A 25143-nucleotide genomic window follows, 5' to 3' on the forward strand; every position below is an offset into this window, starting at 1 on the left:
TGACAATCAAATTATTTTGAATAAAAAAAATCGGCCTTAATCGAAAATCGATTCTGAATCGAATTGCAGGCCCAAAAATTGGAATTGAATCGAATCGTGAGACATTCAAAGATTCCCACCCCTAGTAGCTAGCTTGTTCTTATAAAAGTAAGTATCATCTATGGGACATTGAGCAACCGTCTGCTATGGTGAATCGTAGTCAAATTTTTTCACTTGCCTTCTCAGAGATACTGAGGTAACTGGGCTGCGTCACGTGTGTGACATGACATGTGTTTGTAATGTGATATCCTATCATTTATAATGTCTCAATTATTGCCTAAGCTTATGAATGAATGGATGTCCCAAACGCGACGGGAGAACGGCCCAAATGCTTTTTTTTGGGGGGGAGTCAAAAATTTCATTGGATGTGAACACATTTCATTGGTCACAGCGCTCCTCTACTGTCTCCTGCAGATGGATGAAGAAGCCCAGATGTGGGGTTCCTGACCAGATAGCAGGTGTATCAAAATTAAGCGTCAGGAAACGGCGGTACGCCCTAACGGGACAAAAGTGGCAACACAAACATATCACATACAGGTGAGTGCTCTGACATATGTCCATAAAAAAATTCCCTTCCACATTCTTGCCTTTAGCCCAAACAATAACAATAAAGAACATGAAGGTTCATCATAAGTTCAATGTTGTTTTAAGCTGAGATTTAGTTTGGTGCTACTAGCCCACAATTTGTAAACTCCCTTCTATCTGTAATCTGGCTAGCTCTCTGACTTTATGTTTTATGGGACAATCCTTAGTAGTTTTTTTTTCCTGGTCTACTTTGAGGATAAATGTGTGGCGAATATTAAATTAGACATGCAGCTGTTTTGGGACCGTATGTCATTCAAGGCAGAACTGCTCACGCTCTTGCCACGATGGGAGAGAAAAGTGTGTGAACCCTTTGCAATTTCTTAACTGTATGCGTCATTTGGCTGCAATGCCCTCAACCAAACGTTTCCCGTCATTTGGGACTGTCCCTCTGTACAAAACGGTCACATTTCAGCAAGATTGCTGGGATGTATGGCGTGAATAGCTTTCTTGAGGCCATGCCACAGCATCACAGATCAGGCAAATGGTCAGGCGCAGTAAACTGTGCAAGAGTAGATATGTGGAAAGAAAAGGGAACGAGGAAGTCAAGGTAATCAGCAGCAGAAAGAGATGAGCTGCAAGGAGAGGAGGAACCCCAAGTTGAAAGTTGGGGATAGATTATGGCTATGTAATGGGATCGAAGGATTTTGAGAGTGTATTTGTTCTTGTGCACATATTCGTAAGAGCTCTATATGGCTGTGTGCTTGGCTTAGTCAGCTTTGCCTCGAGCTGTCAAACTGCTGCAATGGAAGTAGAGGATGCGGTGAATTCCGTTTCTTCTTCTACCTTTGACAGTGAGAAAAGCTTTTCCAGCGAGCGGTGCAGTCCGGTATAAATACATGACAACTGCATTTTGAAATTTGGCTGCTTATCACGAGACAAGCTTTGTTTGTGTAAAGGAGCGTTTGTGTTCTTCTCTTTCCATTATTGTGACGTATTGAGAGGCAATTCTTTGTCAAATGGACTTTAACCGGAAAATCGTTTTTTTTAAATGTATTTAAAAGATGTGAGTGCATCAAACCAAACTTATTGAAGATGAATAGCTTAGAAGAAAATGGCACTTTTATAGTACTGACAAATTCATTCAAATATATGTAAAATGATAGCAAAAAAGATCGAGCCGTACCATATTGAATTGAATCGTAAACCCACTGAGTCGAACTGAATCGAATCGTTCCACTTTCAACTTGAACCATCTTTGAATCGTTTCGCACCCCACATATTGAAAACCGTATTGAATCGCCTTTTGTGGAGATATATATATATATATGCGTTGTATGCATATATATTTTAGATCAATTTTGCTGAACTTTTAAAGGTTAAATGGTAAAACAAACACTTAATGGAGATCTAAAAATTGAGTCATTCTTTTTAATTGTTTTATAGGAGCAGAAAAAAATACGAGTGGGTAACATACAGAGTTCTAACCATAAAAGACCCAATTTATATGCAAAAACACTGAATAAACAAAGTTGATCAATATATATTTTTTTACCGTACTCATTTAGTTAAATTTCACCCCAAAATGGAAAGACACGTTTCTGCAACTGAATCTTTAATGTCTCTCCAGCTATCTCAATCTGCTGCGCTGTGGGTTTGATTCCATCTTTGGTCACGATCATGCCACCCACTTAAAATATCCATCTTTCGCATTCAAACTCGTTAAATAATCCTTAAAAAACAAGGCTGGAATTTGAAAAGGCATAATTAATGCATGGCCGCCCAGTGTGTGCTCGTTGCTACATAGCCGCATACAGTATGTGCTGTTGGGAGGCCCTAATTAGCTTTGGCATCCCTACTGTTTTCCCTGCATGCAAGTATTATTATAGCGCATGAGATGCATCCAGAGTAATTATTACCTCACAACATGGAGTTCAATATTTGATATTGCCTTGGAAGGGGTAGAATCCTGTCATTTGCCAATTTGCAGCTGCTTGTGTTTTAGAAATGGCTTAACTCTTTTTCTTTTTTCTTCTTTTTTTTGTCCTTGAAATGGGATGCACGTGGTTTTGGAATCGGCTGAGCCAACTTTTATTCTTAACGTTACAACGGTTTTCGCTGTTTGAATATACTACATATATTCTTTCGAATACTTGTGGAGCCTTTTCTTTCAATTTTTATTTAAAGGGGAAGTCACCCCCCCCCCAAAATAAAAAATTAAAAATTAAAAATTAAAAATTAAAAATTAAAAATTAAAAATTAAAAATTAAAAATTAAAAATTAAAAATTAAAAATTAAAAATTAGAAATTAGAAATTAAAAATTAAAAATTAAAAATTAAATAAATACAAAAATAAAATTAGAATATTGACAATAATATGTTCTATGCAGGCACACTAGTCTAAATACTGTATTCTGGTTAATATTGTGTTAGCGGAATATGAGTTAAGCAGCAAAATCCAGAAGAGTTTATCAATATCAGCGGCCATTTTGCCACTTGCTGTTGAGTGAAAATGACATCACAGTTGCTCAGGTCTCAGGTAACAACCAATCACAGCTCAGCTTCAGAAAACAGGTGAACTGTGATTGGTTGCCTGAGCCCTGAGCAACTGTGATGTCGTCTTCAGTCGACAGCAAGTGGCAAAATGGCCGCCCCCTGAGATGGATAAAAAATGTTTACACCAGTGAGGTCACATATATCATATTATTGATAGGAATGTTGAAGGTTGACTTCCCCTTTAAGCGGACCAAATTATCTTGTTCCATTATTGGCAAAAAAAAAATCCTGCTATTTATCATGTCATGATTCTTTAATCAGCACCACTGTGATGCTTCCTGAAATGGTGCCAATAAAGCAGAAATTGTTTTCTCAGCCATCTCACTGTCACACAAATAACCAGCATTTAGTATAATTGTATTCTTATCAAGCATATCTTGATATGTGGTTTTGTTTGTGTGTTATGTTAAGGACAATTTGGAATGTCATCACAACAACAAGATGATGACACACCATGCAACATTAATGGAAATCGTTGAATGGAAGTAGCATGTGTGATGACCAGAACACAGTTTTCGACCTGCTTACATTGCCATTCATACTAATAGTCCCTTTTTTAAAGATTCATATTAGTATTAACTGTCATTTAATATCGCTTGCAAACATTGCTGTTCTAATCATTGGATTGATGTGTAATGTTTGTAGTAAACCTAGCTGATCTCTGCCTATATCAGTACTTTTAATATGTCATTTAAAAATAAAAATCGATATTCAGCTACAACAGCAGGGAGACATATCTTCTTATAAGCTGTTGGCAACTAAACCAGAGTGAAACCAAATTTAAAGACCATGACAAATATTTTCAGAGCGTAGAAATCAGAGAGAGGTTTTCCTTCCGTGACTAACCAGACTTGGGCTTTCAGAAGGCAGTGGGCTGTTGATAAGCCTTAATTAGAAAGTAGATTTGCGAGGTAGAAAATTGCCCAATCCTCTCCACACCTGCGACATATCAGTGCTGGCAAGGTGGACTCAGCTGCCCTCACTCGCAAATCGCACCATGTATATACTTCTGTGTAAGCAAGTCTCAATGAAAATAAATGGCAGAGACTTATTTTTAACTTTGTATTGCTGCGGTGTGGGTACTCTGTCTGCATCAGTCTGTTATTTTACATGAAATTATTGTTATGTTATTATTATGAAATTGTCAGCTGAGGGTCGAACTTTGCCAGTTTTACTAAAACATTTGCCAATTCAGAGCTAAATAACCTCACTTAGGCTAGGTTTTCTACTTTTTACCTCAATGGCTTAAGAGTGGTTAGCACATACGCTTCACAGTTCTGAGGTTGGGGGTTTGAATCCAGGCTCCATCCTTTCTGTGTGGAGTTAGCATGTTCTCTCCGTACTTGCTTGTCTTTTCTGTGGAATGTGAAACAAAACATGCATGTTAGGGTGAACGCACCATTTCCGTGTTTGTAGTACGATAGCATGCTAATTTCCGGTTGCTAGGCTAACACATAGCGATAACATTGACATCATCACATTTTTCAAAATATAGCCTACTGTCCGTCTCCTGCAATTATATCAAGTTCCCGTAAATGACGTATTACCTTTATAACTAGTGATAGGCCAATAGGTTTTTTTCAAGGCTGATGCAGATACCGATTATTAGAGGTCAAGGAGACCGATAACTGATATGTTAAGCCGATATTCATTTGCAGTAGAAGAGAAAATATTAGCGTCATGATAAAAAAAAAAACTTTTAATTCTAAACATACAAAATTTTGTTTAAAAATGATAACTTAAAATAAATTGCAGGTCGCTTCCAGGGTCATCAGCATATGTTAAATTCAATTCAAAACAAAGAAAATAGTTCCCTCAAGTTTTCTACTGTAAATAAAGTTGTCCAAAATGTCGACACATGTTATAAATTAAAATTTTCACTTTATTATTTGTTAAAAATAAAAAGTGTAGAGAGTTTCCAGTGTCAGCGTGATTCAATGCTCAATGAGATACCAGCTTTATCGGCCTTCAGATTCGTAAAAAAAAGGCCAATACCGATATTTGTCAAAAAGCCAAATATCAGCACCGATAATCAGCCCGTCTGATAATCGGTCTATCCCTATATATAACTGCTCCAGTTATCAAAGTGTCTGCGAAGCAATCAAAGCACCGGATCTCATTTAATGAGCCATTCACCGTTTCACAGTACATGCAACTCCGTGTGTGCATAGACTCAAATGCTTTTTTTTAAGATGCTCAAATCATCTTTGATTAGAGAGCGCAAAAACAACCACAAATGTAACAAAGTGCTGTACAGAAAGAGTGAAGGAAATAGACTAGAACCCCTTTTATTGTCACGTTCTATGGCGCAGATGCAGCAAAAGTGAGATTATGAAAACTAGCCAAAGAAAGCCTATAAAATAACAATAATGAAAAGTCCATTGCAGACTCTATGTTAAGCGTGAATAGTTGTTTGTCTATATGTATCCTGTGGTTGGCTGGTGACCAATCGAGGATGTCTAGCCCAAAGTTAGGTGGGAATGGCTCCAGCACACCCATGACCCTTAAGGAGCTAAGCGGTATAGAAGATTCTTGGTGGGCTAGTATACCTGTTTTAAAAACCAAATGTAACTCTTCCACTTTGTATGTTGTATCTGTGCAGCATAAAGAACGTGACACCCAAAGTTGGTGCTGAGGAGACCCACGATGCCATCCGGCGAGCCTTCGACGTTTGGCAAAACGTGACACCGCTGCGCTTTGAAGCTGTGCCATACAGTGAACTGGAGCGAACCAAGAAAGATGTGGACATCACAATCATCTTTGCCTCAGGTTTCCATGGGGACAGCTCACCTTTCGACGGTGAAGGTGGCTTCCTAGCCCACGCCTACTTCCCAGGGCCAGGAATTGGAGGAGATACACACTTTGACTCGGATGAGCCATGGACACTGGGCAACCCCAACCATGATGGTAAGGGGTTCAGTACCTCCAACAAGGTTACAAACTACTGTGTTGTACATTTATTTTAGTGCTGTCAAACGATAATTAACTCATTCACTCCCAGTCATTTTCACTGAAGCAACCCCCTTCGCTCCCAGCTGGTTTACTGGAATTTGACTGATTTTGCAATTCCCACAGAATATTGTGTTCTATTGCTATACAAACATGAAAACTACCAAAAGAAAGATTAGACTCTCTTCTTTTATCAGGAAAAAAATGTATATTTGTATCTGTTTCTGTTTTGCAGCAATTAGCATTAGAATACAGCTACGTTTTATTATTACTCACAAACTTGTTTAAAACAGTGGGGAAAATAGCTTTTTGGCCCTGGTGGGTCTCTTATACTCTGCTGCTACCTGCTAGACGTTTTTTGTAATAACTACCATTGCTTTAAGCGACCTCTTCAGGTCAGAGGCTTCAACAAAGCCTTTGGTATGCTCTAGCATTAAAAAAAAAAAAAAAAAAATTATGAATACATTTTTTGGACCATGGCAATATTTAAAATATAATTTTTGGGGGGAGAAAATTAGTTTAAAAAAAACAACAACTAATGAATCGCACAATTTTCCATAATTAGTTGCGATTAATTCCGATTAATCAAATGTTTCTAGTTCTGCTTCCACTTCTTTCTTCAAAGCTCGTAACAGATATTTACTTGAGTAAAATCTTGAAATGAATGTAAAATTGCCAAATAGAAAATAGATCAAGATTTCTCCAACAAGCGTCAAGTAAAACTGAAAATAAAACTGCCTATTGTCCGTGTTTGGCTGCAGGTTAAAGACTGTGACAGGAAGTAAATAAAACTGAGTTAACGTATTTTATGTTTTTTAACGCTTTAAAGAATTGTAATTAATCTCCAGAGTTAACACTACTTAATTTTTTTCACAATTTGATTCCCAGGTAAAATGTAATTACAGGAATTCCTGGATTATAAGGCGCTACTTTTTTCACATTCGACCATGCGGCTAATACAAAGGTGCGGCTTATTCATCAGATCACAAGGGGGCGCACTATAAAGGAAGCGCAAGAGCGTCAGACAGAGCAAAACAAACCAAGTGAGCCCGAACACAGTAGGAGAGAGAACTAGAGTGAGACAATTTGCGCCCTCATTATGGAAAAAAAAGTAGCGCAAACCCGGTGCGGTATCAATAAAACACCTGCGGCTTATAGTTGGGTGCGGCTTATATGTGTAACAAACTCGAGTATTCCCCAAATTTAGCTAGCGTGTCTTACAGTCAGGTGCTCCTTCTTGTCCAGAAATTTCTGTACGAAAGTAGTCGATTGAAATAATTGATTCTAAAAAGATTTGTTTTTAACAGCCCTACTTTCTTAATTTATGTCAAATATAGATGAAATGGTATTGCAAGATCAAGCTAAATTAATTTAGAATCTCTCTCTAACAGAAAGGTGTTAGCAGCACTGAATTTCTCATTAAATCAAAAGGAGCAAGTCTTCCCTGTGGTCCACAGAGAGAACTCAAGGCAGAATCATCATTCTGGTTACTGAGTCATGAGTCAAAACAATGACACAGATTACTGAGCCATAGAGCGCGGAAGACAAATTAGATTAAAAAAAAAAAGGCAAGAAAGTGCCAGTGATTTGAAGAAAAAGCATCAGAGGTAAGCGAGGAAAAAGGAAGGAAGGACAACCGGAAAATGCCACAGTTTCTCAAGACAAATATTAGCGAGCTCACAAAAGAGATATGCTGTGAGGGAGAGGCTGAGGAGGCTCCATCGCAGGACGTAAAGAAAATATTAGAGGAAATAGTTGGGCAGAATGTGAAGAAGGATGCGGGGATGTTTCCGTCTGAAACAGGACTGGAGTGACCTTCCAGGCTTAGATAACCTGTTCAATGGCTATATTTCAAGAAACCCAGTTTGTAGTTTGATGGTATTGGCTGAAATCCCTTCCTCAGGTTGACTAACATAATGGGAGACAACAACATCCTACTGTTTGCCCTTATGGTCCACACATTCAATGAAAACGTACATTGAACACACATGTGCCGGTTAAAAAAAATAAACACACTCACACTCTCTCCGCAAGTGTTGCTAATACCATCGTGTGCCGCCTTGGGGGAAGGGGAAGCATCTGTCATTGAAGGCTGTGATTCGCTGTCTTCAACTAAACATGCAGAGATGCACATACAGTACACTCTCCCTCTCTACTTCAGTGCAATTTTAACACAGCCCTTCTGCAGTCCGCACTCACACTTTGAAAGACTTCACGTAATGCCTGATGACTGACTACACACTTTGTTTCAAGCTTCCTTGTCAAATATGAACATGCACACGGGCTTATCTTAACTTTTTGCAATGTAGCTGCTTATATTTCTATCAGATGTTTCTAGTTTATATTTAGTGTTGAAATTCGCATCATTCCACATATTTAGAGCTTTTAACCAGAAATGCTAACAAAATTGGGGACTTTGTATTACGCGTGCACATTTTTTGTTTCTTTGGCAGCATATTGATAGATTTCTAGGCAGTTGGACACTTTTGACATCAGCTAGTATACCACTAGTAGCGTTGTACGGGAATTAACAAGCATTTATAGGAATCAACAGGAATGTACTGGAACAAACGGGAACAAGCCAGGAAGTTACAAAATTTCAATGTGGCTCTGATTGGGAATTTAAAATAGTGGATGTAAATATATTTGACCATAATCCCTACTAAAATGAATAAAAACAGCTGAAAAACATCTCCAGACAGAACGGTTGCATGCTCCAAGCAGACCAGGAGAAGCTTATCCATGCTTTTATCTCCAGTCGACTTGTTTATTGCAGTGGTCTTTTGACTTGACTCCCTCAAAAGAGCATCAAACAGCTGCAGCTTATTCACAATTCTGCAGCTCGAGTTGTGACTAGAACAAAGAGACCTTAACATATTGTTCCTTTCCTAAAGGCTTTACACTGGCTCACAGTCAAGCTGTAGAATAGATTAAAAAAATTGCTATTGGTCTATAATTCTTTGAATGATTCGGGTCCTAACCCAGTAGGGCTTTGAGATCTGCAGGCTCAGGTCAGTTAGTGGATGCCTGGTTTCAAAGCAAACATGGTGGAGCGGCTATTAGCTGTTTTGCTGCAAATAAATAAATAATGAATAAATATAAATGCTTTTAAACTCAGGTTAAAAATGTGTTTTCCCAAATCGTTGACCAAGATCTTTGATGCATTTTTAAAATCAATTTCATTATACTCTCTTTTACTTTATTTCTTTCCTTTGCATTTTAAATGTCTTTAAATCGTTTGTTTTCAAATGTACGTTCTTTTAGTCATTTTAATAAGATATTATTTCTTTAAAAACATGCATACTGTATATCCACGCTGTAAACATGGATTTATCTTTGTATTATACAAAGATAATTCCTTTCATTTTCTGACTTCTTTTTCATACGTAATCCCTCGCACCGTTGAGGAGAAGGACCGATTGGCACTGTGGTCGTTGGCACCAGTAGTCTGTGGATGTTACTGTTGTTATTGTTTTGGATGATGAGGCCACCAGTGAACACTGGAGAATTAATCCTTGGTCTTCTGAGAGATAAACGCATGCATGCATGCGACTTAAGTACACACACACACACACACATAGCTTTTCCATCTTCTACGTTCACACGTGATGTTTTGTCCTAACCTTTACCCAGCAACACAGACACATGCAAACGGATTACTCAAACATAACATCCAGTGAGGACGTTTTTTTTGCACAACACACAGGAGACGATGCTTCCTATTAAGATCGGTAAATGGCATTTTAGAAGTTTTAGAGTGGGGTGTCGTTTGCCGTTTATATTTCACGGTAACAGACACTGGTTTTATTTATCCTGGCTAACACATTGAGAGAAAATGTTAGCATCAGAGAGAGTAAGGGGCTTGTATGATGATGAGACAGCATCAACATTGAGAGTAGGACATCCCTGTGGGCCAAAACACAGAGTAGTGATTATGGAACACCTACAGCTGTGCTACTTTCTCTAAATAATCTGGCTTTAAAGATGATGGGTGAAAAGCTGTGATTCATCTGTAGATAGAAAACATATCATAAAGGGAAGCTAACAGTATTGTAGCAGTTGCTAAGATTGTGAAATATGATTGGATGGACCATGGCAACCATATGACATACAAATATATTTATGATTTGGAATACTGGATCTTGCTGCTCCATGCTAACCTCAATTGTGTTTGATTTACTGTCAATTTTTCAATATTTTTAATGTGTGCTGATATCAACTGTTCACTCATATTTGCCATTCCTGGTTGATACTCCCAGATCATTCTCTCCCCTCCACTGTGAAAAATGAGAATGTTGCTAACATGAGGACATCTTTTGGAATTGCCACCAGTCACTTATTGGGAAAAGAATAGCTAGAGGCTGGCAAGCTATTATCGCAAGCATATGCACATCCAAATGTAAGAAACACTTTCAAAATAAAACTGCGGACAAGCCAGATGTGGCTCAGGGCCATACTTCATCCATTTCTGACTCGTTTTTGGACCGTATTCACTTTTTTGGGTCTACTTTTTGTGCAGAGGCTGCTAGGGTTTCTGGGCGAAAAACGTGAAAACTAAAATGAAATTAGCAGAAGGAGATCAGAGAAATCCTATTTTGACTTTCAGTCATACAGAAAAGATTTGATGACAGCTCATACAGTTGATGCACAGATAATCAGACTCACTCAAGAGTGACTCATAACTCCCGGTATGTGCTCAAAGACCTCCAGCAATATCAGGAAGAAAAAAAACATGTACCATATTACTGCACCTTATATTACTTAAGTGAACACAGGAAATAAGACATTCTTGGACTTCAGTTAAGTATTTCCATGAACCTGCCCCAAGTATGAATTTTGAGGTTAGAAAAACATGATTGAAAAAACAGGGAGAAAATGGCAAACATACGTATCTGTTGATTTTGATAAAGTTTAAAATATTTTCAGTAATTTTATGATTGGGAAAGGAATGGCTGTATTGAGATGCTTAGCATTGATTATCAGATAGACCCTGGTCCAAGCCACAGTTAAAAAAAAAGAAAAAAAGACAGGCCTTAAAATTGTTTATTGGTTAAAAAGTGAAAAAAAAATGTAGTTTTTTTTTTTACCAGATATTTTACAACAGCCTCATTTCCTGTGATGTCTTGATGTGTAACAACAGGACGGTGTATGAGCATGCACTGCCCTGCTCTCACTTCTTCCTCATGCAATGTTCTTGTCTTTATCTTTGTCCCCTTTATCTCCACTAGCCAGATGCTCCTTCCTATCTCTTGGGAAAATAATAATGGGGGAATTTCAAGGATTTCTATTTCAGCAGAAGCGGCTATTTAGCTTAATCTTTGAATCATGAGCATGTCCACTGCCAAATTTGCTGACGTAGTTAAGTAGTGTAAAATGAAAAAAATGAGTAATTTCATGGTCACCAATGTCTGGTTATTCCAAAATTCCCAAAACAGCATCAGTATTTATTAGATCAGTGGTTCTTAACCTGGGTTCGATCGAACCATCACCAACTTCGTTCGTGAGTCAGTCTCAAGGGTTTGCCGGAGGTCAAGACGCACACCCGAGTCATATGATTTGTGACGACACGACCCACAATCATTGACTACAGGGAATTTGGTGCGCTCAGTAGTCGACTTGTGACTGTTGTGATGACACGTCATGTGACTTCTTTCTTATTTTAATCCCTTCGTATGTCAAAAAGAAAAGTTATTGGACAAATACTATATGTGAAATATGAATTAACTTGTATAACAGAATGTACGGTGTTCCACAGGGGTCCGTTTTGGGGCCTCTGCTGTTTTCATTTTATCTGCTGCCCCTGGTTTCCATCTTAAGAAAACAGCGGTGGTTGTTTTAAAGTGCTCTATAAATGTAGTTAATTTGAATGATGGTACTCAGTCCAAACTGCGTGATTTTTAATGCCAAGTCAAACCATTCTAGTCCAGCACTAAAGGTTCACCAGTAAACCCTAAATGTATGTCTTGAATTCGGGAAAAAAATAATTGTATTTTTTAATAAAGAAGGGTTCAGTGAATATGTATAGGAAACTGTTGGGGTTCAGTACTGTATTAGATTGAGAAAGGATTTCTTATAAGAATATGACTTGTTTAATTTTGGGGGATGAAATTAGCAAGTGTGAAAAAAAGGCTTCTTAAAGTCTTTATCATGATGTTAATTTATTATGCAGTTGGAACCAGAAAATACCACAGTAGATAAAGATTTTATTGTGTTTTTTTTTATTGCGTGTGAAATTATCCCTGCAGGTTATATAGTCTTATCCAATTATGACTGTCACTTTGAAGGAGAGCACGAGCTTGAGCTTTGCATTCACACACTTAGAAGGAAAAGAATGTGTCACGAAAGGAAGTCGTTACCACGTGTTTCTGCCCACCAGGATGCCACTAGAAATAGACAGCCACCTACTGATAGCAGCAACTTCCACATGGGTGGTGGGGCTCGCTTCCGCCCACGCACATGCGCACACGCTCACACGGACGAATAGCGCACCTGAGGAGGTGTTCCCTGCCCCTACTCAGTCATATGCCCTTATACCCATAATTCGTAGTGAACATATACTTTATGCTATGTTGGCGGTTGCCATGTAATCATCAACACGACTAATTTTTCGAAGGACCTTGTTTGGGTATATAACTAATTGGTAAAAATACATGGATTCTTCCATATTAACAGTAGTTTACCAACATCAACAATTAAGGCTCAAGCACATCATTATGTATTATTCATTTGTTTATTTCAATTCTATTTTATTGTGAAGCATTCAAAAATAATTTTCTTTATGCCTTTAGCAGTGTGATAATTTTTCAGTTTACGACACCAGCATCTTAATTGAAAATTATGTGCAGAGCATCTGTCTTTTCATTCCCCTCCTCGGGCGTCAACTGAGTTTTCAAGAGCATTATTATGGTTCGGGGTTTCCAAGGACACTTGTTTTGTGTGTATTTGTGAAAGCCCACGTGCAAACACCCTTGCTTGGAAATGCATTATTAATGATAAATGATCACAATAAAAATGTACACCAATCCCCTGTCTTGCTCACAGGTGCTGCGCTGAGATAAACATGACAAGAATAAAGGATGTCCTTTCCGTGGCAGCATTAATTATATTCTCGGTGCCGGTTTATTTACCTCAAGTCCACAGAAGCTGCTGATATTCGAATCCGTGGCAATATTCCAAAGTCTGAATTGTACTCAAGTTGCAGTTTGTGTAAATAGATAATTACTCCACAGAAGAGTTCACATGGTTTGTTGCTATGTTGGCGTTAGGTTCTTCAAAGTTCATTAACAAGTGCAGAGTCTGTTCGATGGCATCCCCCAGTCCAAAAATATCATTGTATTTTCTGGCTAATACATCATGGTAGTGAAAATGCGGTTTGACAGCTGAAAAATATCGTTTGCTGATACAAATACCATTTAAGTAAAGTGTAGAGATAACTTTTTTTCTACGTGATAAAAGAGCACACTGAAAAAAAAGCCTCCACCTCAGATAATCACTCCTGTTTTATTGTGGCACTATAAAGACTCAAACATTAGTAAGCAATGCATATTTTTCACTTTACAGCAAGCTTGTAAGCAAAACTTAGTAGTCCTCTCCTAAAGCTGCTTCACATATCTCCAGCTTCCTTAAGATTATTTTTGATATACTGATAACTAACTCAAGGAAGCCCTATCCATTCAAGTCCTCCTTGACCGAGGATATCTATTGATAACTTGCCTGCATAACACTTTATAAAAGCCTTTTTTTGCGTGTTACTATTTTCCCCTTTGCTTTTACAACTGTTGCCAACAATGCGCACAATCTGTTGGAGTGAGAGAACACAAATTTAGCACACTCTATTTGGGATCCTAGTCAGTATTTATTTCTGCCAATAAGCATTGTATAGTTTAAAAACAACGTTTAAAAATGCTTTCAGCACAACAACACGGGAATGCAATTGCCCCCCCCCCCCCTTTGGTGTTGTGTGGCACAAGTTTCCTAGGCCAGTTGTAGAAGCAAATTGTCAGGGGTGAAATCTCTTAGGGGAATTGTTGAAGCGTAACACTGGGAAGCAATTTACGCCACACAGAAAAGTATTGTAATGACTTTGGGCTTTGTGTTCAGTCGACTAACTTTTTGTTCACATTGGGGGGAAAAAATGATTCCCTCAAACACTTTTAGTTACGTGACAACATGAAAGCCAATCTTATATATAATCTACAAGGCCAACGAGATCTTGTTACATGCTTGTAGCCCACATCAAAAGTCGTCCATTGAGTGGACTGCTGGTGCTTAGTTAGCAGAGGATTACAGGCTGACGATCTAAACTATTACGCTTGGGCAGACCGCTTCGTCAGGGGCCCCGTATCTGATTTGTGGGCCTGTGAGTGTTTATGTCAGAAGCTTGTATTCCCACGTCACATGTGCCCCCCCAGCCAGCGGATGGGCTGTAGTAGCAGCAGTGGCATGTATAGGGAGCTTGTAAATGATGGAGAAAGAGCAAGCAGAGGACTCTGGTTTCTAATCACAACCCGTTTACTTTACTCGCCTGGTCATCAATTTACCCGTTAGCTCACCCTTTGTGTTGTGTGGCCTAGTTAGACTTTTTTGTTTGTTTTTTACTTAAAAATATATTTTTTAATTTCAACAACGATATATCATTATTATTCATAAGATGTTCCACTGAGATTGGGCATTATTTGCTATCAAAGGCCAGCTACTAATCCTATTTTCCTATTTTTTCTTTTCTTGTTGCATTTGTGGTCAATTACAGGAGTGTTATGGGTATGGTTAAAAATAGAGAGGGGTAGGTCAAAAGTTTATGTAATATTATCCATTGCCCTGCGATTGGCTGGCAACCAGTTCAAGGTGTACCCCGCCTACTGCCCGAAACCAGCTGGGATAGGCTCCAGCGCCCCCCACGACCCTTGTGAGGACAAGCGGTTAAGAAAATGGATGGGTGGTCTTCCATCTTTTGAGATTAGGACATAACTTGAGATAAACTGAAATGTTTGCTGGTATGTTGGTGCTTGGTTATATTTTTTTCTACTTCTCCTATCCAGCTTTACTTGAATTTTCATTTATATTAGACTTTACATGTATCTGATTGGCTTGATCGAGATCGGACAATATTTTGCATTTTATGCAGAGTCAGTGATCGGCTGTAATGTCTTAAACTAGTACTAAGGAACTTTTCAACCTTAATAAAATATTTTCATATCGCTTCTGATGAAACATCGACTTAAAACTAGTTGAATGTTACTTTTGCCTTGGCCTGAGGGGGTCTGTATCATTTTTACTGGCACTAAACAACTTTGAGGAGGATGGTAGGAACACTGTCAAATAAAAAACTACAAATGTGCTGACTGCTTAATGGCATACGTTACTTCCCCCGTTCAACCAATTTGTTACAAAGACGGAAGTCAGTTTGAATGTCGACGCACGATTACTGCTTTCATGGCAGAAGCTGCAAAACAACTGAAAAGTTTTGTCCGAGGAGACAAAAAAGAAAAAAGAAGAAGGGAAGCTACCCGGATAAAAGGACAGTCAAGGGTCAACATTGGTCCGGCTTTCACTCGCTGGCGTGAGCTAAAAAACAACGCAATACGCTTCTCCTCATGGGAAATGTGGTCTTCTTTCAGGCATAACATTACCATTTTTGTCCATATGGCGCCGCCATAATCAACGTAAACTGGGGATGGGAATTAATAAACTTCGGCCTCATCCCGTCAGCCCTTTTTCTAGAAAAATGAACAAATAAAAAAGAAAAACTGAAAGTTCATTAGTGTTGCTTTAATGTCTCACTATGTGGGTGCTGGGCCTATGGCGAATGGCGGCAGTCCACTGTAGAGTAAATTTAAAAGTTTTTTAAATAGGTATATTGCTCCATCTTCTGATCGAATCAGTGATTGATTACTGTTTTGATCGATAATCGGCTGAAAAATGCAGAGTTATGTTTTTTTACATATCTACAACAGTTAAACCTAATATCAAAATCACAAGTCACTGACATCTCACACCACTCTCTGAAAATAAAATAGACAGTATTTGTCTACATTTATAGTTTAAACTGTGATAATAAAAAACACACAAAAAAAAACTTCAAAATAAACTGCTTCACAGATGCTTGAGCTTTTTAATAGCCATTTAGCTTTGTTTGGTGAATTTATAAATAACAAACCATGAATAGAAGGGATTCACTTCACATATATTTTTCCTATTCGCTGCTTTTGTCCCTTGACTTTTTTTTTTCTTGTCATCTTGTTTCTTTCACCTTTGCTTCTTTCCCTTTGTCCATCTCACACCTGTCTCGTATCCTTACCATTCGCGAGGCTGCAACCAAGTCGCCTTGGCTTTGTTTATGGACCCCACAGCCAGCGGGACATCCCTGTCTTGCACAGCATGACTTATGTTAGCAACTAAAATAAAGTGACACCACTAACCTGAAATGCCCCAGGAGGCCGAAGAGTTGAGGGTGGAGAATGAGGTAATGGAAATATGCACTTTTACAATTCATCTTGCAGTTATCAAAGTAGGAGGGATAAACAGTGGTATAAACAGACTAAATCAGTTGCATGTTGTCCTTCCTCCTCCTCCTTGTGGAAATGCGGACTTGCTCTCCTGTCATCTGTTACGCTATTGATTGTCTAGCAACACACTGAAAAACGTTATAAGAAATCGCAAATTTCCCATGACAGTTACTAGCTTTGATGTGTTTCTTTTTAAGTATACAGCTAAAAATATTGGATCAGTTACAGTACAGTAGTGACTTAAAGTATTCTAAATGCATTTCTGGCGTGTCACGTTGAGCATCCTGTGAAATGGCCTTTACAATGTGATGTTTCTCACATTGCTGATTCTAAAATCACTGAGCCATTTCTATTTTTTTTTCTTTATCTGCTTTTCTCTCCCCCGTCTCTCTTTATTTGCTTTAAACCTAATCCCTAGACACTTGTTCAGTCTTACAAGCTTGCATAAATTTCCCCTCAATTTCGCTATAAAATCTCAACTTTTAAAAGCATTGACTTTCTTTGAAACAATGCCAAGCCTTTTTAGTGAAATACGACATCATATTTGGGATCGTGTGCAGTGTTGGACTTATCTTATAAAGAGCTGCTGATATTTAGATGATCAAATTCATGCTATAAGATTTGTCTGTAACGGTCTGCTTTGTAAATTCTTAAACATGATACGTTACTGTACCTGCCAAAAGTGACCTGCATTGCCTCAATTGATACGCACAGCAATAATTCATCAGACGACCTTTAAACCACTATCATGTGGAAATCATTTGACCTCCCTGGTTGCAAATTGTAATTACAAAGCACTGTTCTCTTTTGAAGTTGGGTACTGCGTTATTTCGAAAGTGCTTTACAGCTTTACACAACTGTCCAAATCCAATTTGATACTCATGAGTTTCTTGACAATGAAAATGAATCCATGCTTACATCTGCGAAACGTTTCGGTCTATGTGATGTAAATGAAAGGGATTTAGCGTCGTCGAGAGGGGCTGTTAAATCCAGAGTGAATTCAACTGGGGGTTGGCTGTCGACCACAGAGTGTTCCTGAGTCAAAAGTTCAGAACCGCTTTTGGTTAACCACAACTGCACACTAATTACAACGTATGCTCGGGCGGCTCTTGTTTCCGTGTAGCGCACTCTGTCAGTGTGTGTAGCTTGCTACGCAATCCCCTCAATTAGGTGCAGACATTGCAAATTGTCCGTGCTGTACAGCCACGTTCACTTCATCTACGACCAACCAAGATCCAAATACCATGAGTGGGCGGCACGGCTCGGTGGTAGAGTGATGGTCTCCCATCTTGTGAGGTTGTGGGTTTGATCCTCACACTTTTGGTGACCATGTCGAAGTGTCCTTGAGCAAGACACTGAACCCCGATTTGCTCCCAGTGGACCCTGGCAGCAGTCGACCACTGGTGTGTGAATGTGTGCGGGAATGGGTAAATGTGGGGCATTGTAAAGCGCTTTGGGCATCATATGGATCTAAAAAGCAGTCAATTTACCATTTAAAGATCTCATTGTTTCTTTTTATTAGACAATTCTTTGTTTTAATGGGAAATGTTGGCATATTATAAAAAAATTAAAAAGTGCCTTAAACCATTTCAATCCCACAAAGACTGATTTCTCCTTCCCTCTTTTCTCCATCCAACTTTTAGGGAATGATTTGTTCCTGGTGGCGGTCCACGAGCTCGGCCACGCGCTCGGGCTGGAACACTCCAACGACCCCACAGCGATCATGGCTCCTTTCTACCAATACATGGACACTGAGAACTTCAAACTGCCTATGGACGATCTGCTGGGCATCCAGAAGATTTATGGTGAGGCTAGTTCTTTGATTGCAGTACTTTGTCCTCTCTTAAAGCTGGTATAACCTTAGGGTGGTCGTATCAAAGAGTGACATAAAACTGATAGGAACCTTCATAAAAGCTGACCATAGTCTTCTTTTTTGTATGATCATAAATTTGTTAGATACTCTTTAAAACGTTTTATTTTCAGCAGATCTAATTTGCCCTCAGTTTATTGACAGGTGATTTATATTTGGAGAAACTCTTTCATTTTCACAGTTTTTGTCCCCATGTCCTCACTTTCTCATCCAAGTAGTGACACAACTTGGTGGGAAGTAACAGAATTGTCCCTCATAGCTGTTGAGACTGTAAACCAGTTACACTCCATCGAGATGACAGCGGGCTGTCACATGAATGGCTGCACACATTCTCTCCCTCGCACAGCCACACACACAAAAACCTGCCATCTGTTTACATGACTAGGGTACGTACCTTTGGGAATGACAGACCTGGGCAAGGGATCAAATCTCTCCTCATCCCTCTTGTGTTTTACTCCTCTCCCTCCACCTCTCTCTTGTACTCAGAGTTGAAGGGCAGGACAAGTGGCAGCAGCTCCTCTCACGGAAATCTGTCTCTGTTCGCCCAGCTCTTTCCCTTTTCTTTTTTCTACGTGGTAATGCTCAATGTTGAATCTAAATAAGGTCACTGGCGGGACCTTCAGAGTTTAAATCAATGGGAAGTTGAGCGCGAGTAGGAAAATTGGTCAAACAAATGTAGTGATGCATGGTGAGATGGGAGAAGATTAATGGGCGGATATGAAAATCGGTGAGTGAGATGGAAGGAAAACATAGAGAATTGTGCAAAATTGCCTTGTGGGGTTTCTGAAATCAGATTTGGCTGCGATTGGCTGGCGAACAGTCCAGGTTGTACATTGCCCTCACCCAAAGTTAGCTGTGTTGGGCTCTGGCTCAACCCAGACTCTAATGATGAGAAGCGGTATATAAAATGGGGGATGGAGGGGGGCAAGAGTCTCTGTCTTTTTTGTAGAGCCTGGTTATGGTTGAACCTAGGGCACGACCGATTAATCGGCCGATTATAGCCCGTCTAACATCGGTAAAAATCATCAGCAGGTTTCTTCATGTACCCTAACAATTTACATTGTACACAGATGATGTCATAATTAACTACACAGAAAACGACATCATAACTATATCTAAAACATTTATATTGATCGGGCCCCATGTTGCAACTTGTATTGAAAATGACATCACAGTTGCTGAGGTCTCAGGTAACATCCAATCACAGCTCAGCTTCAGGAAACACGTGAGCTGTGATTGGTCGTTGCCTGAGCCCTGAGCAACTGTGATGTCATATTTAGTCGGCAGCAAGTGGCAAAATGGCCGCCCCCTGAAATGGATAAAAATGGCTGGATTTTGCTTCATAACTCATATTCCACAAATGTAATATTGATCAGAATGTCATGTTTACACTAGTGAGGTCACATAGAACATATTATTGTCAAGAAATGTTTAAGGTTGACTTCCCCTTTAAAAATGTAAAGTGACTTTAATCAACAAGCCATGCTCTGCTTACTTCATGAGCACCATAAAAACAAAATGGCATTTTATCATTAAGACAGTTGTGGCCACTCTTGCTTTGTGATTGGCTCTCAGTCCGATGTAAATGCACTTTGCTCTGCATGGCCACGTTCAGCACTAAAAAATGCACCCAAGCATGTTAAGGTCACTTCACTTCCCCTTGCAAATGTGGGCAAGGAGTGCTGGGGCACGTGAACTTCCCCGGAACATCCAAGACATCCATTTAATAAAGGTTTATTCCGAAGCTAACGCAACAATCGACAGCTAAGCTAAAATGGCTTACTGTCCTGTTGGCATGTGAGGACCTATGAAGCTGATGTCATTAGGCAGCTAACATCTAGAAGCAGACTACACTCCATGTTAATACCAAGTGTAATTAAGGCTTAAGCACTTTTGTCACATTGAGATTACACATTATGGCCTCTGGCTCGGCATGCATTTCACCCTTCTACTTACCAATTGAGCAGTACAAACACCTTGGTGAAAAAATAACCTGCTTGTGACCATGTTTATGTTTTAGCCAAGGCAAATAAGTTGTGTATAACACGTCTTGGAGTCACGTCTGATTGAATTTGCAAAAGGAGTTCTTCAGGCTTCTTCCACACTAATAGGGTTTCTGTTTATTTTTGTTTGACTGCCACGAGCGACTTATATTCATTTGTTATTCTCACTAAACAGTTCTGTCTTATCTTGATCACAAGCAAATGCACCTCGAGTCTTGCCTTTTGGCATGCGCTCCTAAAACGAAGCTCGGACTGATAACGTTTTTGGTTCGGGGGGGGGGGGGGCAAAACAAAACAGACAGCCTCAGTTGCCTCTGAATGCTCATAACTGTGTTAATCATCACACCAGTGGAATTAGCTTTCTGGTGTATTTCACCTTTGTATAATTATAAAGCAGACCAAAATTTCAGTATAGTATTTAGCTTTATGCAAATTTGAGCTCGTCAGTTTATGCCTTTGAGTGTCCAGCTGACTGTGATCTCCCCACATGCTTTACGTAACTGCAGAGCATTTGCCTCCTCTAATCTGGGATGTATTTCACAGGATTGAATTCAGTCAGTGAAAGGAATCCCTCTCATGTAAAAAGCAGACGATCAGTTTTGTGGACCGGAAGATGTCTGCGCTCCTCTTAATCCTCTGATCGGTCTGTCATTCAATTAGTTTGATGTATAGTCTGTCTTCCATCTGCTCCCTGTAGATTGCCAGCTTCCCTTAAACAATTGCTCTTTCAGTTCCTTAATCTTCTTTTCATTCATTCCAATAATAATTGGAATCATTAAATCTGTTTTACAGTAAGTAACTTTATAGGCAGTTACTCATGGTTGCCTGTTATGTGGTTTGAAGGGGATGTTTCTCGTCATATTTGCATCTTCCATATTAATATTATATATTCCTACATCTTTTGAACCCAGTCAACGTCATATCCACTTTTCCACATTCACAGGGAATGTTATCTCTCCACCATCACATGTTCAATTATTTATACTCGCAACCCACTCATGGTCCTCCTTTCTACCGCTCTCTTTGTACTCTCCGGATTTATGTTCTTCAGTCTGCTCTCATGTTATTCATGAATATTAAGTGATGCCAAGACCAAGGCAAATTTTGAGAGAAATGTGGACACTGTTTATTTTATAGTTTACAGTTTCCCGGTATCTTTTTTTAGGGTTGAAAAATTAGTAGAAGTAGAAGTACAGTATTTATTTTCCATTTTGCAATTATTTCCTGGTATATCAATTTAGGCCAGTGTTTCCTAACCTGGGTTTAATCGAACCCCAGGGTTTTGTTGAGTCCGTCTCAGGGGTTTCGGTGGTTGCCAAGACACACACCCAACTCAAATGGTTCGTGATGATGTGCTCCGCTTGGCCATAATTGGCTGCAGGTGATCACACTGTAATTGCTAGGCCTATCTGTACTGGACGGAATTTGGTGCACTCAGTATGCGACTTGTGACTGTTGTGATGGTACGTCATGTGATTTCTTTATTCTTGTAATCCCTTCATACGAACTATGTTGAGCAAAAAAAGAAAGTGGTCAGACGAATACCTGCAATATGAGTTCACATGTATAACGGTACGTTATGGTGTTCCACAGGGTTCAATTCTGGGGCCTCTGCTGTTTTCGAAATACATATCCTGAGAATTTGACTTCATTTTTTCCAGGGCCTCCTGACAAGCTCCCACAGCCCACCAAGCCTTTGCCAACGGTGCCCCATGCTCGCTCCCATCCTCCGTCAGATCCACGCAAACCAGACCGACAGACCAGGCCTCCAAGGCTGCCTCACGGTGACAGACCATCCCATCCCAATTCTAAACCCAACATCTGTGATGGAAGTTTCAACACCTTGGCAATACTAAGGAGAGAGATGTTTGTCTTTAAGGTAACCAAAAACTTGGGATAGCGCAGTGTAGTAGTGTAGGTTAACTAGTCACTCATACATTACTGCTTTTCTTTGCAAATAGAGCCATCTAAGTACAATCATGAAAAAAGAGCATGGCCTTAACATTCCTGAGACAATTTCACAGTAACACATGACAAGCTATTTGTATAGCAGTTTTGTTTGAGACTTTTAGTCGTATTTCATGTCTAGTCTTAACTACAGGGTATTAAAAGTCCTCGCTCTGCTTTGATCAGGCCTGTGGTTAGGATGGCCTAGAAGATTAAGAAATCCCAAATGTCATGTCTGTCTCAAACCCATAAATAGTTAGATGTTTAAAGATATGAGGAGCCAAAGCAGCACTTTGTGTAATGTCATATGTCCGAAAAACGCTTAGTGGTATCTTTTATGTGTGTTATTTTGTTTGTTTGATGATTTTGGCCACTAGAAAATCTGTACTATTTGACAAATATGCCAAACAAAAGGATATTTTCAGTAGGGATAAACCGATTATTGGCCGGGCCGATTATCGGTGCCGATATTTGGCATTTTGACAAATATCGGCATCGGCCTAAATCTGAAGGACAATAAAGTTGGTATCTCACTTAGCGGTGAATGCTTGCGAATGTAGCGAAATTAGGGTTTTCATCAGGATTTGTAATATGTTCACAGACAGTTTCGAACATATTCAGACAATTTTTCACTGCCTACGAAGATCTTCTGAAAACGAAAACCCCAAATCAGCTACATTCACATTTCACATGCATTTGTCGCTCAGTGAGAAACAAGGAACTTTTTATTTTGGGATTTATTTAAATTTCCACCTTGTAAAAAAATATGCAGACACTGGAAACTCCCTACACTTTTTATTTAAAAAAAAAAAGTACGAAATTATGTTGAAAGTTTGGAAAACTTTATTTACAGTAGAAAACTTTAGGGAACTATTTACTTGCTTAGTTTTTAATTTAGCTTAACTCGTTGAAAGCTCCCTGCATTTTTTAAAATTTATTTAACAAAGCTGTCAATTTTTTATACGATTAAAATGAAAAGAAAATGTTTGTTTAAAAAAATTTTTTTTTTCTCTTTTACTGCAAATGAATAACGGCTTGAAATATCAGTTATCGGTCTCCTTGACTACTAATAATCGTACCAGTATCGGCTTTGAAAAAAACATATCGGTCTATCACTCATTTTCAGGTTAAACTGGGCCAACTGACAAAACACTTGACAAAATGGATGCAAATGGTGGTTCTTTTCACTATCAAAAGAACCACTATACATGCTACAACGCTTTCTCTCACAAAGCAGCGTGGCTTTTACCCCAGCACAAGAGAAAACCACACGTGTCCCTTAATGCATCTTTATCCTCGGTCGAAGCTTGTGAGCTCAAGACTACGGCGCCAAGCAGCAAGGAACACAGAAAAACCTTGGGGCAACATACAACGCAGCCTTGTGTTGCGCACACAGAGAATAAAGAGTGCCTCTCATGCTTTATGTGTGACTGTTTTTAGGAGGTGGTTATAAATAGTATTCATAAATCCGTTTTTAAACCTACGGTATATTGTTGATGTAACTGCATAACAATGTCAGTGCCCATAGTGACCTACAGTACTGTATTTGTATTCGGCATTCTCAAATGATCATTTTCCGACAGTAGTTGTGTCTCTTTGCCGAGTGTCTGTACTTTCTCACCCTTTATTACGCCGAGGGCAGCTGCTTGATTTGATTGTCATGATTGTTTTAGGCTTAGTTCAAGATTACAACCTGAGAGAGGAATTAATATCCAAACATTTATTACCATTTATACATTCACTTAACATACCAGCTGATTCCATTAAATCCCTGCGCGATTATGTTATCCTCCCACAAAGCTTGACAGTCCTTGGGGGAAATTACTTACACCTTATATTATATTAAAGTGAATTTGCAATAGCCACATCTACATACTAAGCACGTAAAGAAGCAAAATAAAAATCAATTCTATAATAATTTGTTCTCAGTATTGATGGTGACGACAGCCTGTTTTATAAACTAGTTAAACTACAGAGCAAGATGTGGAGTCATTATAGTGGCTGTTTTACAGTTGATCATTTTTCTGCTTGGGTAGTAGCAGAGGGTCATGTAAGGTTCACAGATGGTGGCGTATCGCCAAGCGGTTCAGTGTCACCAGTTAATGCTGAACTACATCTACAAAATGTCAACGCGACCATTTTCTCTGACTATCATTGCATGGTGACTGTTCCATGAAACTGTCACCAGTAAGTACACTTGAAGCTGCAATATACAGTGCACGCATTCAGTGCAGCTCTAGTTACTAGGCCAGGGGTCTGCAACCTGCGGCTTTGGAGCCACATGTGGCTCTTTATAGTCCCTCTCCTGTGCCTCCCTGTGGAGCTCTTAAAAAATAGCAGAAATTCATATTTTTTGTATATATTTATTTTATTTTAGATCAAATATTCTTTAAATGAATGCATGATGAAATAAAAAAAGATTAATTAAACCTAAAAAAAAAATTCAGTCCAAATTTTTGAGAAAAGGGGAGATGAAAGGTCGATCAAAAAGTTTTAAAAATTACCTAAAAATGTCACACAAAAAAGTGATAATATCCAAAAAGAAAGAAGAAAATCATAAAATTACAATAAAATGTCCATGAAATTAACAAATATGTCAGAGAATTTATTTTTTCTAAAGGCGGGGAAAAAATGCTCAAAAAGTAATGAAAAATATCCAAAAACAAAAGAAGAAAGGCAGAAAATGACCATAAAATGTCTTTGGAATTGCCCCCCCCCCCCCCACACACACAAAAAGAAAGTCATTTAATTG

At 39.0% G+C, this 25143-nt stretch overlaps 1 protein-coding gene across 2 annotated transcripts in view; it reads left to right on the forward strand.

Moving 5' to 3' along the window:
* mmp16a (matrix metallopeptidase 16a (membrane-inserted)) overlaps positions 1-25143 on the forward strand; it is a 55192-nt gene that overhangs the window by 16314 nt on the left and 13735 nt on the right. For both annotated transcript variants that reach the window (XM_086065798.1, XM_086065799.1), the window contains 4 exons: positions 454-576; positions 5720-6024; positions 18215-18376; positions 22106-22323. In XM_086065798.1, the coding sequence (XP_085921924.1) occupies positions 454-576; positions 5720-6024; positions 18215-18376; positions 22106-22323 (808 nt within the window). The remainder of the gene's footprint in view (positions 1-453; positions 577-5719; positions 6025-18214; positions 18377-22105; positions 22324-25143) is intronic.

This window comes from Leptonotus elevatus, chromosome 21, assembly GCF_054856555.1.
Source record: "Leptonotus elevatus isolate MCC_2025b chromosome 21, RoL_Lele_1.0, whole genome shotgun sequence".
Taxonomy (NCBI): Eukaryota; Metazoa; Chordata; class Actinopteri; order Syngnathiformes; family Syngnathidae; genus Leptonotus; species Leptonotus elevatus.